The following is a 16,747-nucleotide window of genomic DNA, read 5'->3' on the forward strand; positions in this document are numbered from 1 at the left end:
AAGCATTACATTGAAAATAAGCCCTACCCCAAAAATAAGCCCTATTTTGAAAATAAGCACTACCTTGAAAATAAGCCGTACCCCAAAAATAAGCCCTACCTTGAAAATAAGCCAACCCCAAAAATAAGCCCTACTTTGAAAATAAGCCCTACCCCAAAAATAAGCACTACCTTGAAAATAAGCCCTACCCCAAAAATAAGCCCTACCGCAAAAAATAAGCTCTACCCCAAAAAATAGGGCCTAACCGAAAATAAGCCCTAATTTGAAAATAAGCCCAACAACAAAAATAAGCCCTACTTTGAAAATAAGCCTTACCCCGAAAATAAGCCCTGGCAGGAGTTTGCAGCATTTTTGGTGTTTCACCTGCAGGTCCTTGCACTTCACTGCACTGTGTCCTTGGATTCTCTGCCGGCCGGAAGCAATCAGTATCGCTGGATGTGGTGATTATGTGCGATTGTGTGTGCGCGATCAGATCTGTGTGTGCTATTTGATGTGTCGGCCAGAAGCAGGGAAGATCGGTGTGCAGCATACCTGCTGGGAGCGCCCGCCGAAGATTGAAGGAGGACCTGGGAGTGACACAGATGCCTGGAGTCTGGTAAGTATGACTCTCCTGGGAAGGGGGATCTGCATTTTTTTGAGGGCCAAATTTTCCCCCAATCATGTTTCCCTGAGAATAAGCCCTAACACTTTTTCTGGGGCAAAAATATATATGACAGTGTCTTATTTTCAAGTAAACACGGTATCTGTCTACAGAGAAGCAAAAACTGACCAGTTCCTCCTAGGAGAATGGCGCAAGTGTGAACGGGTGCCAGCTGCTGTGACTGTAATATGTTTAGATCAATGCATCCAGTTCTTTGTATATATTACAATCACAGCAGCTGGCACCTATTCACACTTGCTTCACACCATTAGGAGGTGCTGGTTAATTTTCACTTGTAGCATACATATGGAGGTGTTAATGCCTCCAAAGTTGTCTGCGCACCTACCATTAGTCTAGTACAGTTGATAAAACATGAAATCTTCTTGTGACCAAACTTTTCAAAATTGTGGCATAATCTGTTCAAAAAGACCAAAAAATCCTCAATAATCTCTGACAGCATTAAATCAATGTAACTGTTCTACATACCAGTGACTTTATCTTGTGAATGTCTTGATGGCTCCTGAAGAAGACACTTCTCCAACCCTTTGGAAAAGTTCCGCTATGTATAGAGATGGGAGACTTCAGTGGGCATCCAGGAGTCCAAATCCCACCAATTACTGGAATTAGAGGGATTCAGTGGGTGTCTAGGAGTCCAAATCCCATCAATCACTGGAATTACATCAATTCAGTGGGTGTCTAGGAGTCCAAATCCCACCAATTACTGGAATTAGAGCAATTCAGTGGGTGTCTAGGAGTCCAAATCCCACCAATTACTGGAATTAGAGGGATTCAGTGGGTGTCTTGGAGTCCAAATCCCATCAATCACTGGAATTAGAGTGATTCAGTGGGTGTCTAGGAGTCCAAATCCCACCAATCACAGGAATTAGAGTGATTCAGTGGGTGTCTTGGAGTCCAAATCCCATCAATCACTGGAATTAGAGTGATTCAGTAGGTGCCTAGGAGCCCAAATCCCACCAATCACTGGAATTAGAGCGATTCAGTGGGTGTCTAGGAGTCCAAATCCCATTAATCACTGGAATTAGAGCGATTCAGTGGGTGTCTAGGAGCCCAAATCCCACCAATCACTGGAATTAGAGCGATTCAGTGGGTGCCTAGGAGTCCAAATCCCACCAATTACTGGAATTAGAGCAATTCAGTGGGTGTCTAGGAGTCCAAATCCCACCAATTACTGGAATTAGAGGGATTCAGTGGGTGTCTTGGAGTCCAAATCCCATCAATCACTGGAATTAGAGTGATTCAGTGGGTGTCTAGGAGTCCAAATCCCACCAATCACAGGAATTAGAGTGATTCAGTGGGTGTCTTGGAGTCCAAATCCCATCAATCACTGGAATTAGAGTGATTCAGTAGGTGCCTAGGAGCCCAAATCCCACCAATCACTGGAATTAGAGCGATTCAGTGGGTGTCTAGGAGTCCAAATCCCATTAATCACTGGAATTAGAGCGATTCAGTGGGTGTCTAGGAGCCCAAATCCCACCAATCACTGGAATTAGAGCGATTCAGTGGGTGCCTAGGAGTCCAAATCCCACCAATTACTGGAATTAGAGCAATTCAGTGGGTGTCTAGGAGTCCAAATCCCACCAATTACTGGAATTAGAGGGATTCAGTGGGTGTCTTGGAGTCCAAATCCCATCAATCACTGGAATTAGAGTGATTCAGTGGGTGTCTAGGAGTCCAAATCCCACCAATCACAGGAATTAGAGTGATTCAGTGGGTGTCTTGGAGTCCAAATCCCATCAATCACTGGAATTAGAGTGATTCAGTAGGTGCCTAGGAGCCCAAATCCCACCAATCACTGGAATTAGAGCGATTCAGTGGGTGTCTAGGAGTCCAAATCCCATTAATCACTGGAATTAGAGCGATTCAGTGGGTGTCTAGGAGCCCAAATCCCACCAATCACTGGAATTAGAGCGATTCAGTGGGTGCCTAGGAGTCCAAATCCCATTAATCACTGGAATTAGAGCGATTCAGTGGGTGTCTAGGAGCCCAAATCCCACCAATCACTGGAATTAGAGCGATTCAGTGGGTGCCTAGGAGTCCAAATCCCACCAATCACTGGAATTAGAGGGATTCAGTGGGTGTCTTGGAGCCAAATCCCATCAATCACTGGAATTAGAGGGATTCAGTGGGTGTCTAGGAGTCCAAATCCAATCAATCACTGGAATTAGAGCGATTCAGTGGGTGTCTAGGAGTCCAAATCCAATCAATCACTGGAATTAGAGCGATTCAGCGAGTGTTTTGGAGTCCAAATCCCATCAATCACTGGAATTAGAGGGATTCAGTGGGTGTCTAGGAGTCCGAATCCCACCAATCACTGGAATTAGAGCGATTCAGTGGGTGTCTAGGAGTCCAAATCCCATCAATCACTGGAATTAGAGGGATTATCTAATTTTACAGAGCACCATGATTGTCCATCTAGTGTCCACCATGGCTCTGTGATGCTTCTCTTACCTGACGGTCTTCTCGCTGTGAATGTTTCCCAGTTCCTGCTGAATATAAGACTACTTCTAACTCTTTCTCTTCCTCACCTGCTTATCTTATTATCTAAGGCTATGATCTGAGGCTTTTCTCAGTCCTCCCACCAGACAACTGTTTTCTAGACACGTTCTGATGACATCTAGGTCTACAAATGTACTCTCTTCTTTGCAAAACATTGGGTTTTTTTTGTTTGTTTGGTTTTTTTTATGTAAGCTTCTGTGTTAAAAACGCAATTATCACAAATTAATGAGACCATTACGTGTCCTATTAAACTATGTTGATACCAGTCACGTTCCAGTCACTTGAGGTTGGTCATATCTGGTGTCTTGCTCTCCTCTGTTGCCAACTTCATTGAAGCTTCTGTAACATTCGCCAGAGATGAGGTGGAGAGCAGGAATGGACCCACTAGACCACAGGGGAGACGCGGGCTTATCCAGGCAGGGGAGGGGCTTAACTAAGGGCCTACCAAACCAGCCGCCAGGTGCCAATCAAAGGGCAGTGACTGGGACTAGTTGACAGCAGGAACAAGGTCAGGTAATGGATAGGACAGGCAGGACGGACACTGGCAGCACAAACAAGGTAGAACCAGGAACACAGACTGGACGGGAACAGGCGTACAAATACAGGCAGGTAAAAAACATCAGGCACAGGTCACCCAGCAAAGGAAATCAGTAGAACCTCCTTTCATCAGGGTCCAAGTTTTTAGGCACAGATCACCAGGCATGGGACGTTAGCGGCAGAGGTACATAGGGACTTAGACTGTGTGTAGTTACTTTACAAAACATCATCCAGCACCACGACCACCAACAGTGAGTACCCTGCTCCCTGCCTCCCACCATCCCAAACGTGTCAAAATTCCCAGAGGCCGGGGCCTTCCCTACCTGCAGAGGGACTGACACCTTGCTGCCCCACACCATCTGGCCCGGTACTCCCTCCGGCAGCGGCGGTACTCCCATTACCGCAACCCGCAGGTGGCGTCACGAACTTCTCCCCTATAAATATCCATTTAAAAGATAGAAGTGTGAGCCGAGCCCGGGTCCAGACCCCTCGAGCCACGAAAATCTCCCACATCCGAGTATCCCGGTATGCGCCGGGGCGGCACACTGGCAAGTTGTAGGATCAAATCCTAATGACATGTTCTAGCCCCTTCCATCAGAGGAGGAAACCTTAAATACCTGGTGTCTCCCAACTATAGGTTGGGGACACTTTTTAAAGGTACGTACACTTCCTTTTCAAGGGACAGTAAGCATGAGCGCAGCCAATAGCTGGAGACCAGTAAACCCCATGCACAGTGCTTGGGGTCTTGGTGGGACTGACACACATGTAGGTATCCATAGGAGGGGCAAACAAGGGACTGCACTAAACATGGATAGCAGCACATAAGACTACGCAACATGTGTGTGACCATGCAGGTGACCAGAGATCCATGTAGAATAAGGATAGCCGTGCAGGAGTGCACAAGAACATGTGAGACATGGATGGCCAAGCCAATGAGCAGAGGACCACTCAGCATGAGAATCGCTGTACAGGGGGACAAGGGATCAAGAGATCAGGGACAAGGTACTACAGCTTCTCGGGCCAAAATCCTGCTACTCTCTGGCTTGCTCCCACTGGGGTAAACAGGGTCCTTCCTACATGTTAGTCAGATATATGGGCCCTTATAGCCTTCCAACTCCTAAAACAATATACGAGTTGCCCTCTCCCACTTCATAATGTAGTAATGTCCCCTTCCTGTACTAATATTCCCCATCCTAGGTCCCTTGCTGGTGTATATATATATCCTCCATTCTTCTAAATATGTCCCCCATCCTAGTATTTTGTCTCCCATTCTAGGCCTCATCCTGGTAAATAGGTTGTCATTCTGGTATATATGTTGCCAGCGCTTCTTTTGTAAAAAAAATACTTGCCGGTATGCATCTCTGAGGCGAGGAGCGGGGAGGGGGTGCTGTCAGGCGCCAGCGGCCGAGATTGAGGATAGGGGAGGGGGTGCAGTCGTGCTGTCGGGCGGCCGGGAGATCCTGTGCACGGTTTACCTGTTGAGGCACTGGGTGGCGGAAAATGGCAGACCCCATACAGCTCCGCCCCCCGGCTGCATTGCCGCCCCCCTGAACCGAGCTTCTGTTCACAAATGTACAGCCAATTGTACTTACTGCAGTAATCATTCTTCTGGTCTAGAGTCCAGCATGTTGGCCAGTCGGGAGCCTTTGAATTACCAGACGACAGCAGCTTTACGTCATCGGGATCATTAACATTAGCTGATGCAGGTTCGATAGTTGAAGAACCGGTGGCCACGTTCTGCTCTATCATCTGATTTGTTTCTGTCTCCACGTCTGTTCAAGGTCTTTTGCGTGCCGGAGCAACACCGGCCGAGAAATAGTGCGTTATTTTATCCATCTAAGTCAAGTTTGACGAAACAAAACTCAATGAACCCTGCTCCCTCTATTCTCCATCCCCCTGTTCCCTCCATCCTCCATCCATTTGCTCCCTCCATTCTCCATCCCCCTGTTCCCTCCATCCTCCATCCCCTTGCTCCCTCCATTCTCCATCCCCCTGGTCTCTCCATTCTCCATCCCCCTGCTCCTTCCATCCTCAATCCCCCTGATCTCTCTATCCTCCATCCCCCTCGTCTCTCAATTCTCCATACAACTGATCTCACTCTATCCCCCCTGTATCCTTCTTCCCCCTGCACAGACAGCCGCCCTCTGCACCTATCTCACATACCTTGCACTCCTCCATCTTCTCCACTTCTTTCCCGCTGGGCAAAACTCCATGGCTCCGCCCACCCGAGTCACATGTACATGACATCATCGCAGGTCCTGCAGCTCCAGTAGCTGCTCTGCTTGTGCCTCCGCTCCACACATGGCTAATTTGTATAATTTACAAATGATGGATGAACCACTTCTGGCATGGCTGCAGGCTGCAATTTTTAGGTTGGGAAGAGCCAAATAACCATAGGCCTTCCCAGCCTGATAATACCAGCCCTCAGCTGTCTGCTTTAACTGTGCTGGTTATAAAAAATAGGGGGGCCCACATTATTAATATTATTTTTTCTTCACAGCAGGCATCTTCCCTATGGGAACAATGATAACAAAGTATACACTAATCTCTAAGGCTCCCCCTAATGGTGTCTGCAGGCAGCCAGATTTTTTTTTTAATTTGGAGCTATGTCTCTGAACAGATTTTCAGGCCTGTATCAGAAACATAGAGCACCAATTACTACTAAAATATATCATGAAATTAATCAATGTGACATTTTAGACTTAAAAGTGAATATATATAGAAAGGTGTATAAATTTAAGGTACAATAAGTCAGTTTTCACATTTAATATTTGAATAAACATTTCTTTCAAAGATGACACCATTATTACATCATTGTGGGCTACAGAAGAATATACTCTAAAAAAAAACAAATAAATAAAATAAAAATCACTCCTGGGATCCTTTAAATGACTTAATAATTTTCATAACTATTGTGCCACAAAATGCCACATTTGACTCGACCCGTATTTACATTAAAATTTGCAACTTTCTTCGCCTATTGGGACTTTCAAAAAGTTCCAAAAAAGTTTACAACCATTTTGGAGACATGTTGGTCAGGGGTGCACTCTCTGTCTAAAGAAAGACCGCACGGGGCCAGGGCTCATCCCACTGAGCGTCCAACACTACTCAAGTAACACAGGGTGACGATACCACACTCCGGTAAGACTTTATTGAGTCTCCAACAGACAACAGCAATTAGGACATCCCATCACAAAATAGCGCATGTGACAAAGCCTCATACTTCATCTGCCTCACCATCGATCAAAACCTCTGCAAGTTCTGGGCATCCAGCACCAACTATCCAAGCCAGCAGCACTGGTTTTTGGCGAGCATCCACTGAGAGGAGATAGTGGCAATCTTAGGAAGCTAACTGAGCAAAATAAGGTATGTGGCCAGGTGAACAGATTGTCCCAACCTGGGTTCTCCAGCAGTTCTGCAATCCAGCAGCTGGAACCATGATCCCTAGGCTGATGTCTTGTGAAATCACCCTGGTACCAGGAGCAGGCCCCTTTGATATCCTTCAACTTTCATTTCAGGGAATTCTGCCCCACAGATTGTTGAGTGATAGCTGTATCTTCATTAGTTGCTAGTTCAATTCGACTATATAATTGTCATCTGAATGATGCAGTCTAGCACACCGCAGGGGGCTGATGAAATCCGCAATCAACAGGCATTCCACAAATTAGCAAACAAAAGAGGGCACCAGACAGTCTCACATGAAAAAATGGCTCATCTCCCTTGACTTGCAGTACAAAGTAATAGTATGTCTAGCCTAATTAAGAAAAGTTCACTCCCACACAAGTGGTCAGATACTTAGGGTACCTTCACACTTTAGCGATGCCGCAGCGATCCGACCAGCGATCTGACCTGGTCAGGATCGCTGCTGCATCGCTACATGGTCGCTGGTGAGCTGTCAAACAGGCAGATCTCACCAGCGACAAGTGAACAGCCCCCAGCCAGCAGCGACGTGCAAGCGACGCTGCGCTTGCACGGAGCCGGCGTCTGGAAGCTGCGGACACTGGTAACTAAGGTAAACATCGGGTATGGTTACCCGATGTTTACACTAGTTACCAGCGCACATTGCTTATCCTTGCTCTCCTAGCTACAGTACACATCGGGTTAATTAACCCGATGTGTAATGCAGCTACATGTGCAGAGAGCAGGGAGCCGCGCACACTGCTTAGCGCTGGCTCCTTGCTCTCCTAGCTACAGTACACATTGGGTTAATTAACCCGATGTGTACAGCAGCTACATGTGCAGAGAGCCGGAGCCGGCAGCACAGGCAGCGTGAGAGCTGCCGAGGCTGGTAACTAAGGTAAATATCGGATAACCACCTTGGTTACCCGATGTTTACCCTGGTTACAGCTTACCGCAGCTGCCAGACGCCGACTCCTGCTCGCTGCTTGCTTCATTTGTCGCTCTCTCGCTGTCACACACAGTGATCTGTGTGTCACAGTGGGAGAGCGCCTTTGAAGAAAACGAACCAGGGCTGTGTGTAACGAGCAGCGATCTCGCAGCAGGGGCCAGATCGCTGCTCAGTGTCACACACAGCGAGATCGCTAATGAGGTCACTGCTGCGTCACAAAAAGCGTGACTCAGCAGCGATCTCGGCAGCGAGCTCGCTGTGTGTGAAGCACCCCTTAGTCATTACAGTCATCTCCTTAAATGCTAGTAACCTTAAAATATAGGAATATTCTGTAGGCAAGTAGCGTTACAATGCTGTCTGGTCACTGTACTGAAAGCATGACTACCGGGAGAAAATTAACTTTATTCTTCATGGGAGTCGCTTTCATACAAAGATGTTCTAAGATCCTTAAAAGGGTTTGTCCAGGACTATTTTATTTTTTACTAGGGGTCTGAAAACTAACATGCGTGTAGTTGCTAACCACATATCTGTTTTACCAGTCATGATTGACCACTCCTGCCGGTGATTCAGCTATTCAAAGTCAACAGAACAGCTCTTCTACTTCCAGGCTGTGATGTTGATGGACGGTGACTGCCAATATCTTGCTAGCTCCCTGCAATTAGGAAGCAGGGAGCCAACTACTAATTAGCATGACATTAGCAGTCATGATCCATCAACAGAGCAGAGCTGAAGACAAGGTCTGTCCATGTGATGTCAACAGAAGCCGGCAGTAGTGGTCCATGATCTCTTGGTGCCAGTGAAGATTGGGCAGGTAGTCCTTCCTGCTAGTTTTTGGGCCCATAGTAAAAAAATAAAATAGTCCTGGGTAAACCCTTTAATGTAGAACCTTTATGAATTAGCCAGAGCAAAGAGTCTTTCTAGATATGGAAGACCCAGAACATACATACATGCACTGATTTTTAAAGGACACTGTGTAATGCTCCATTTGTACTGTGGTGGCCTTGTAAGGGGATTAAACACTTGATGACAGGTTCCTTCAAAAATTGCAGCTGATAATTTTTAGCAGCTGTCCCCCTTTATGAGCTTATCATCAGAAGAATAGATGGTCTATAATGAAGATTTTAGGCTAGAAAACTATTGGGACAGCTTGCCTTGACCGATTGAGTTTGGTCATTAAAGCGGCCCACACTACAAGAAATCGTTTAGGTTGAGTTGGATTTTCCCCTTGGAAAGTCTCTCCAACTCTTTTGTCCTCAATATGGTATAGCCAAAAAGCAAAGTTCCAATACTTTACATAACAGACCTCGAAAAATCGAGGTAACCGATTGTTCAGTATAGGCAAAACAAAGTTCAACCATGAAGGTATCTCCATGGATCAGATGATTTGGGATTCAGACGTAGACTTGGTCTTGCTCTTCAGGTCCTTATGCTCAGACTCTTCATTGAAGGCTTTTTCAAATATGGATAAGATGGACTTCCCAAATTTATTTTGAAAGTCTCGACCAATAAAAACATAGAGGAAAGGATTGACGCAGCTGTTCGTGAACGCGAGGCTGGTAGTTAGTGGCATCCCAACACGAACTACTTTAGGCAGATGTTCATCATTCCCATAAAATGCATGCAGTTCCAGGAAGGAGAAAATGTGGTAAGGAAGCCAGCAGAGGAAGAAGGTAATTATCACGGCGATTATGACGTTGAAGGGTTTGGAAGAGGTGGTCAAGTGGTTTTTATGGATGCGGAAGGCAATTACAGAGTAACACGTGACAATGATGGAGAAAGGAATAATAAATGCTACAACAAATCGTAATATGACGGTCGCTTTGTGCCGCGATACACCAAAGTTTAATTCTTCAGGGTCTTCAAGGTCAAAATTGTTATAGCAAACACTGATCTCATCGTCCTGGTAGGTGTCTCGAAAAATAAAGTATGGTAGGCTTAATATAAAAGCCATAATCCAAACAGCTATGACAACAAAGTAAGCTAGTCTTGGTGTTCGGTGGTTTTGGCACCAAACTGGGATGATGACAGAGGCACAACGGTCCATACTGATGGCAGTGAGTAGGAAGACGCTTGCATACAGATTGATGAAAGCCACCATACTGTTCAACTTGCACATGAAGTTTCCAAAGAGCCAGTAGAAACTGTTCGCCAGGTAGATGATGCTCAAGGGGAGGAATAACGTGAACAAAAAGTCGGCAATTGCCAAATTAAGAAACCAAATGACGTTGACTGTCTTTTTCATCTTGAAGACTGTGAACCAGATAACCAGGCCATTCCCAATGGTCCCGAGCAGAAAAGCTAAAGAGTAAACCACCAAAGAAATGTAATCCACAGCAGTCAATGCATGGTTTTGGTTGTTGTGTTCAGTGGTATTGGTAAAAGTTTCGCCCAGTTGCGTAATATAGGAGAATGGAATCATTGTTGTAAGGTCCTCCATGACTTTACCGGTGGTCGGTGGAACAGTTCTAAAATTCTGCAAATGTAAAAACGAAAAGTTATTTCAGGTGATAATTAAAAATTGTAATTTGTTCATTGATTATAATGTAACTATAGGCATGTGATTTGCTTGGGTTTCGTGTAATCTTTCCCTTCTTTGTTGACGAAGAAGCCCCACATGTTGAAGAGCAAATTACCTCCGACCTCTAAGACCTGCAGTGATTGACAGAATGGGGAAACTTTATCTCCAACGTCGGAAAATTAATCCTTGTTTCAACACGCAGCGTTAGCTTGGATGTCCAACCGGTACTCCATTCATTCTCTATGGGGTTACCAGAAAAAACCAAGGGCAGTCCCATTGGGAAGAAATGGAGTGGCAGTTGAGCACTGTTCCATTCTAACATGGAATGAAGGTGCACCACCCAATTGGTGCCGGTTCCAGCTCTCAGACCTCACCAGCCAATAGGTTATCACCTGTTCTGTAGATAAGTGGTGGTAACATGTTTTCAGAAGCTCCTTTAACTAAATTTTATTGTACAAATAAAACCTATAACCCAATCCATACATAGCAACAGCAAGCAAAAGAACAGAAAACACCAATAAAGGGATGCAAGCCTATGCCAATCACAATGTAAAAAGTATATTTTATTCAATAAATATTTAAAAAGGTTCAAAACCAAGCATGAAACAGCAACAAAAACAAGGAAAAACAAGGGGGACACCTAGCAAAACTCTGCTGCTATTGTACAAAAATGCAATATTGCATATGCTAATACATAAATATAAATATATGGATAAATCAGTGTATCCCAGTAAATATCACCATAAAAATCAAAAAGGTAAGTAGAGATGCATAAAGCCTGCTTTACACCATACGATCCAGCATACGATATCGTAAGCGATGTGACCCGCCCCCATCGTATGTGCGGCACGTTCAATTTGTTGAACGTGTCGCACAAATGAATAACCCCCCGTCACACGTACTTACCCGTCCATACGACCTCGATGTGGGCGGCGAACATCCACTTCCTGGAGTGGGAGAGACGTTCGGCGTCACATCGACGTCACGCGGCAGCCGGCCAATAGAAGCGGAGGGGCGGAGATGAGCGGGATGTAAACATCCCACCCACCTCCTTACTTCCGCATTGCCAGCGGGAGCCGCGGGACGCAAGTAAGATCTGTTCATCGTTCACTGCGATGTGTGCTACCCCGGGTACGATGAACAACCTGACATTCAATTTTTAAGAATTGAACGACGTGCATGCGATGAACGTTTTACCGTTCAATCGCAATCGCACGTAGCTGTTACATGCTACAATGTAACTTACGATGCCGGATGTGCGTCACTTACGACGTGACCCCGCCGACACATCGTAAGATATATTGTAGCGTGTAAAGCGCCCTTAACAGACAGAAATGTGTCAGAAATTGCAGCAAAATTCAGATATACAAAAACAAGTGCCTTAATGTAAGCACAATTATCAGTCAAGAGAGCCACATGTGAGGCTAGGTCCCACCGCACCCGACGCGCGTTTCGCATGAACCTTTTTAACTATCTATTGAATAAAATATACTTTTTATATTTTGATTGGCCTAGGCTTGCATCCCTGTATTGTTTTTTTCCAAACTCTATTGTGCCAAACACCCTTTTTTCAGGTTTTTACTTTCCCAGGGTGAGTATAGTCCCCCCTAAACTGAAAAATTACCCCTCTGGAAACATAATGTAACACGGTATCTTCTATTGGAATATTTTTCGAACCATTCTCTTACCCAACACTTCCATGGCGACATTATCAGTGAAGGCGGAAGTTGAGGCAATTGGTTTTAGTAGCAGTTGAGGCAACTTGCTCATTATGATAAACCTCAGATAATAAGATGTGTAAATAATTTTTGTTTTCGGTACACCTCAGCCTTAGAAAAACTACAGATGAACATACGATTATGCACTTAAGAAACATACCGGCATCACAATTTTTCAAGAAATTTTTGACCAGTCAATTGACCTGTAGTATCTAATGCCAGGCGGCTGCTGCCAAAACAGCTAAGCAGGGACATACTGATCACATTTGTAGAGAGTGCAACCATGATCGGGCCCATGCTGGAGAGGGGCCTGCCAATGCCAGAAGCTATTTCAGCTGGACACATATTTAGCTGAAATGTATTGCGGTGCAGAGACCCGCTGGCTCCCTGCCCTGCAATACACACTGCCGGATAAACAGGGGTCAGCAGCTGACGTCAGCATGCAAGTCATAGGTAAAGCATAACAGTGATATCATGTGCTGCCTGACACTTTCACGCTGAAGTCAGCCATGCGTTGTGAAAGTGGGGGACATCGTTTATTTTTTGTATATTTGTAGGAGAAGATCCACAGAACAGTGACATTACTACTGGAAGAAAACCATCATGCCGGACATAATACCAAGATGGGGACATACAGTTAGGTCCAGAAATCTTTGGACAGTGACACAATTTTGGCGAGTTGGGCTCTGCATGCCACCACATTGGATTTGAAATTAAACCTCTACAACAGAATTCAAGTGCAGATTGTAACGTTTAATTTGAAGGTTTGAACAAAAATATCTGATAGAAATTGTAGGAATTGTCACATTTCTTTACAAACACTCCACATTTTAGGAGGTCAAAAGTAATTGGACAAATAAACCAAACCCAAACAAAATATTTTTATTTTCAATATTTTGTTGCGAATCATTTGGAGGCAATCACTGCCTTAAGTTTGGAACCCATGGACATCACCATACGCTGGGTTTCCTCCTTCTTAATGCTTTGCCAGGCCTTTACAGCCACAGCCTTCAGGTCTTGCTTGTTTGTGGGTCTTTCCGTCTTAAGTCTGGATTTGAGCAAGTGAAATGCATGCTCAATTGGGTTAAGATCTGGTGATTGACTTGGCCATTGCAGAATGTTCCACTTTTTTGCACTCATGAACTCCTGGGTAGCTTTGGCTGTATGCTTGGGGTCATTGTCCATCTGTACTATGAAGCGCCGTCCGATCAACTTTGCAGCATTTGGCTGAATCTGGGCTGAAAGTATATCCCGGTACACTTCAGAATTCATCCGGCTACTCTTGTCTGCTGTTATGTCATCAATAAACACAAGTGACCCAGTGCCATTGAAAGCCATGCATGCCCATGCCATCACGTTGCCTCCACCATGTTTTACAGAGGATGTGGTGTGCCTTGGATCATGTGCCGTTCCCTTTCTTCTCCAAACTTTTTTCTTCCCATCATTCTGGTACAGGTTGATCTTTGTCTCATCTGTCCATAGAATACTTTTCCAGAACTGAGCTGGCTTCATGAGGTGTTTTTCAGCAAATTTAACTCTGGCCTGTCTATTTTTGGAATTGATGAATGGTTTGCATCTAGATGTGAACCCTTTGTATTTACTTTCATGGAGTCTTCTCTTTACTGTTGACTTAGAGACAGATACACCTACTTCACTGAGAGTGTTCTGGACTTCCGTTGATGTTGTGAACGGGTTCTTCTTCACCAAAGAAAGTATGCGGCGATCATCCACCACTGTTGTCATCCGTGGACGCCCAGGCCTTTTTGAGTTCCCAAGCTCACCAGTCAATTCCTTTTTTCTCAGAATGTACCCAAATGTTGATTTTGCTACTCCAAGCATGTCTGCTATCTCTCTGATGGATTTTTTCTTTTTTTTCAGCCTCAGGATGTTCTGCTTCACCTCAATTGAGAGTTCCTTAGACCGCATGTTGTCTGGTCACAGCAACAGCTTCCAAATGCAAAACCACACACCTATAATCAACCCCAGACCTTTTAACTACTTCATTGATTACAGGTTAACGAGGGAGATGCCTTCAGAGTTAATTGCAGCCCTTAGAGTCCCTTGTCCAATTACTTTTGGTCCCTTTAAAAAGAGGAGGCTATGCATTACAGAGCTATGATTCCTAAACCCTTTCTCCGATTTTGATGTGAAAACTCTCATATTGCAGCTGGGAGTGTGCACTTTCAGCCCATATTATATATATAATTGTATTTCTGAACATGTTTTTGTAAACAGCTAAAATAACAAAACTTGTGTCACTGTCCAAATATTTCTGGACCTAACTGTATATTGCTGAAAGGGGACCGTATACCAGGATGGGGACATACAGTATATTGTTGGAAGGGGACCAGGATGGGGGATATTATACCAGAAACATATGTTTAAGGAAGAGGCCCATGATGGGGGATAATATACCAGGAACATGTTACTGGAAGGGGGCCCAAGATGCTGGATATTAAACCAGGGACATATGTTACTGGAAGGAGCCCAGGAGGAGGGATATAATACCAGAATGGGGCACATATATTACTGGAAGGGGCCCAGCATGGGGAATATTATACCAGGCACATATGTTGCTAGAAAAGGGCCCAGGATTTGGGATATAATACCAGAATGGGGGACATATATTACTAGAAAGGGCCCAGGATGGGGGATATTATACCAAGTACATATGATACTTGAAGAGGCCCAGTATGAGGGGTATTACACCAGTAACATATGTTTCTGGAAGTGACCCAGGATGGGGGATATACCAGAAAGTGGAGGATATTATATGAGGGACATATGTGAGGGACATATGTTACTGGAAGGGGACCAGGATGGGGCTTATTATACCATGAAGTGGGATATATATTCCTGAAAAGGGGCCAGGATGGGGGATATTATACCAGAAACATATGTTATCGGAAGAGGCTCAGGATGGGGCATATTATACAATGTACATATGTTAATGGGAGGGGCCCAGGATGGGGAATATTATACCAGAATGGGGGACATATACTACTGGAAAGAGCCCAGGATGGAGGATATTATACCAGGGACATAAATTACAGGAAGGGGCCAAGATTGGAGGACATTATATCAGGAGCGGCCAAAAATGGAAGATATGATACCAGGAAGAGGCCAAGGATGGAGAACATGATACCAGGAAGAGGCCAAGGATGGAGAACATGATACCAGGAAGAGGCCAAGGATGGAGAACATGATACCAGGAAGAGGCCAAGGATGGAGAACATGATACCAGGAAGAGGCCAAGGATGGAGAACATGATACCAGGAAGAGGCCAAGGATGGAGAACATGATACCAGGAAGAGGCCAAGGATGGAGAACATGATACCAGGAAGAGGCCAAGGATGGAGAACATGATACCAGGAAGAGGCCAAGGATGGAGAACATGATACCAGGAAGAGGCCAAGGATGGAGAACATGATACCAGGAAGAGGCCAAGGATGGAGAACATGATACCAGGAAGAGGCCAAGGATGGAGAACATGATACCAGGAAGAGGCCAAGGATGGAGAACATGATACCAGGAAGAGGCCAAGGATGGAGAACATGATACCAGGAAGAGGCCAAGGATGGAGAACATGATACCAGGAAGAGGCCAAGGATGGAGAACATGATACCAGGAAGGGGCCAAGGAAGGCAACATTATTTATTATAGTAAAGGTCCAGAATGGGGGACATTATTACAGGAAATGGATTGGATTGAAAGCATTATAACAGGAAGGGGCCAGGATCGGGGTCTTTATTACATGAGGAAGGACATTGTTACATTGGAGGGACAAATATGTACATCTTCATATCATCTGGGTGACTACAAGGTGAGAATCCAAGTACAAATTTTGCATCGGGGCCCTTCAGACTCTACGCCAATGCAGCTAAGATTACGTTTTGCAGCAAAGTATAAAAATCAGTGGTTAGAATGATAATGGAACATTATTTATACTTCTAGGCACTAGTGTGAAAAAAGCAGAAGTGAAGCAGATGTACAGCATCCTGAAACAATGGAAATGTTTTGAAATAACATAATATATCCAAGAAGTTCCAAACTAAAGCGCATCAATAAAAGTTACCGTCTTCATAGACAAGGATTCTTTACTGTAAAAGCAGTGACTATCCTAATTTTGTGATGGTTATATTTAACTGTTGATACTGTTAATATTTATTTATTTATTTAAGTAGCTTGGATGTCTCTCAATAAACTCGAGCAGATACGTTATACAATTTATCGCGCTGCAAAAGAGTATCCACTAGGTGGCAGCGTTTAATTCACTTTTTCTCACCGAGAACAATATTTTTTAAAGTCAAAGATGTAAAAAATGATGTGGACATAAAAAAAATACTGTTTTTGCAGCTTTTGAGGAAATGTGTCAGTTTCCTTTTATATCAGCAAATCATTTTTTTTTGTGTTTTGTATCAATATTTTCTTCTGCCCTTCGGTCACTGCTCTGCCATGTGTTGTAATAT

At 44.6% G+C, this 16,747-nt stretch overlaps 2 protein-coding genes across 2 annotated transcripts in view; both read right to left on the reverse strand.

The window, feature by feature from the left end:
• Nucleotides 1–5,443, reverse strand: part of LOC142255765 (formyl peptide receptor-related sequence 6-like) — a 33,853-nt gene extending 28,410 nt beyond the window's left edge. The window contains exon 1 of the mRNA XM_075327213.1: nucleotides 5,287–5,443. Within this exon, the coding sequence (XP_075183328.1) occupies nucleotides 5,287–5,443 (157 nt within the window). The remainder of the gene's footprint in view (nucleotides 1–5,286) is intronic.
• Nucleotides 5,444–6,445: 1,002 nt separating this feature from the next.
• LOC142256993 (chemerin-like receptor 1) overlaps nucleotides 6,446–16,747 on the reverse strand; it is a 15,057-nt gene continuing 4,755 nt past the window's right edge. The window contains exon 2 of the mRNA XM_075329031.1: nucleotides 6,446–10,515. Within this exon, the coding sequence (XP_075185146.1) occupies nucleotides 9,418–10,479 (1,062 nt within the window). The 5' untranslated portion in view covers nucleotides 10,480–10,515 and the 3' untranslated portion in view covers nucleotides 6,446–9,417. The remainder of the gene's footprint in view (nucleotides 10,516–16,747) is intronic.

This window comes from Anomaloglossus baeobatrachus, chromosome 11 (genome assembly GCF_048569485.1).
Source record: "Anomaloglossus baeobatrachus isolate aAnoBae1 chromosome 11, aAnoBae1.hap1, whole genome shotgun sequence".
NCBI classification, from domain to species: domain Eukaryota; kingdom Metazoa; phylum Chordata; class Amphibia; order Anura; family Aromobatidae; genus Anomaloglossus; species Anomaloglossus baeobatrachus.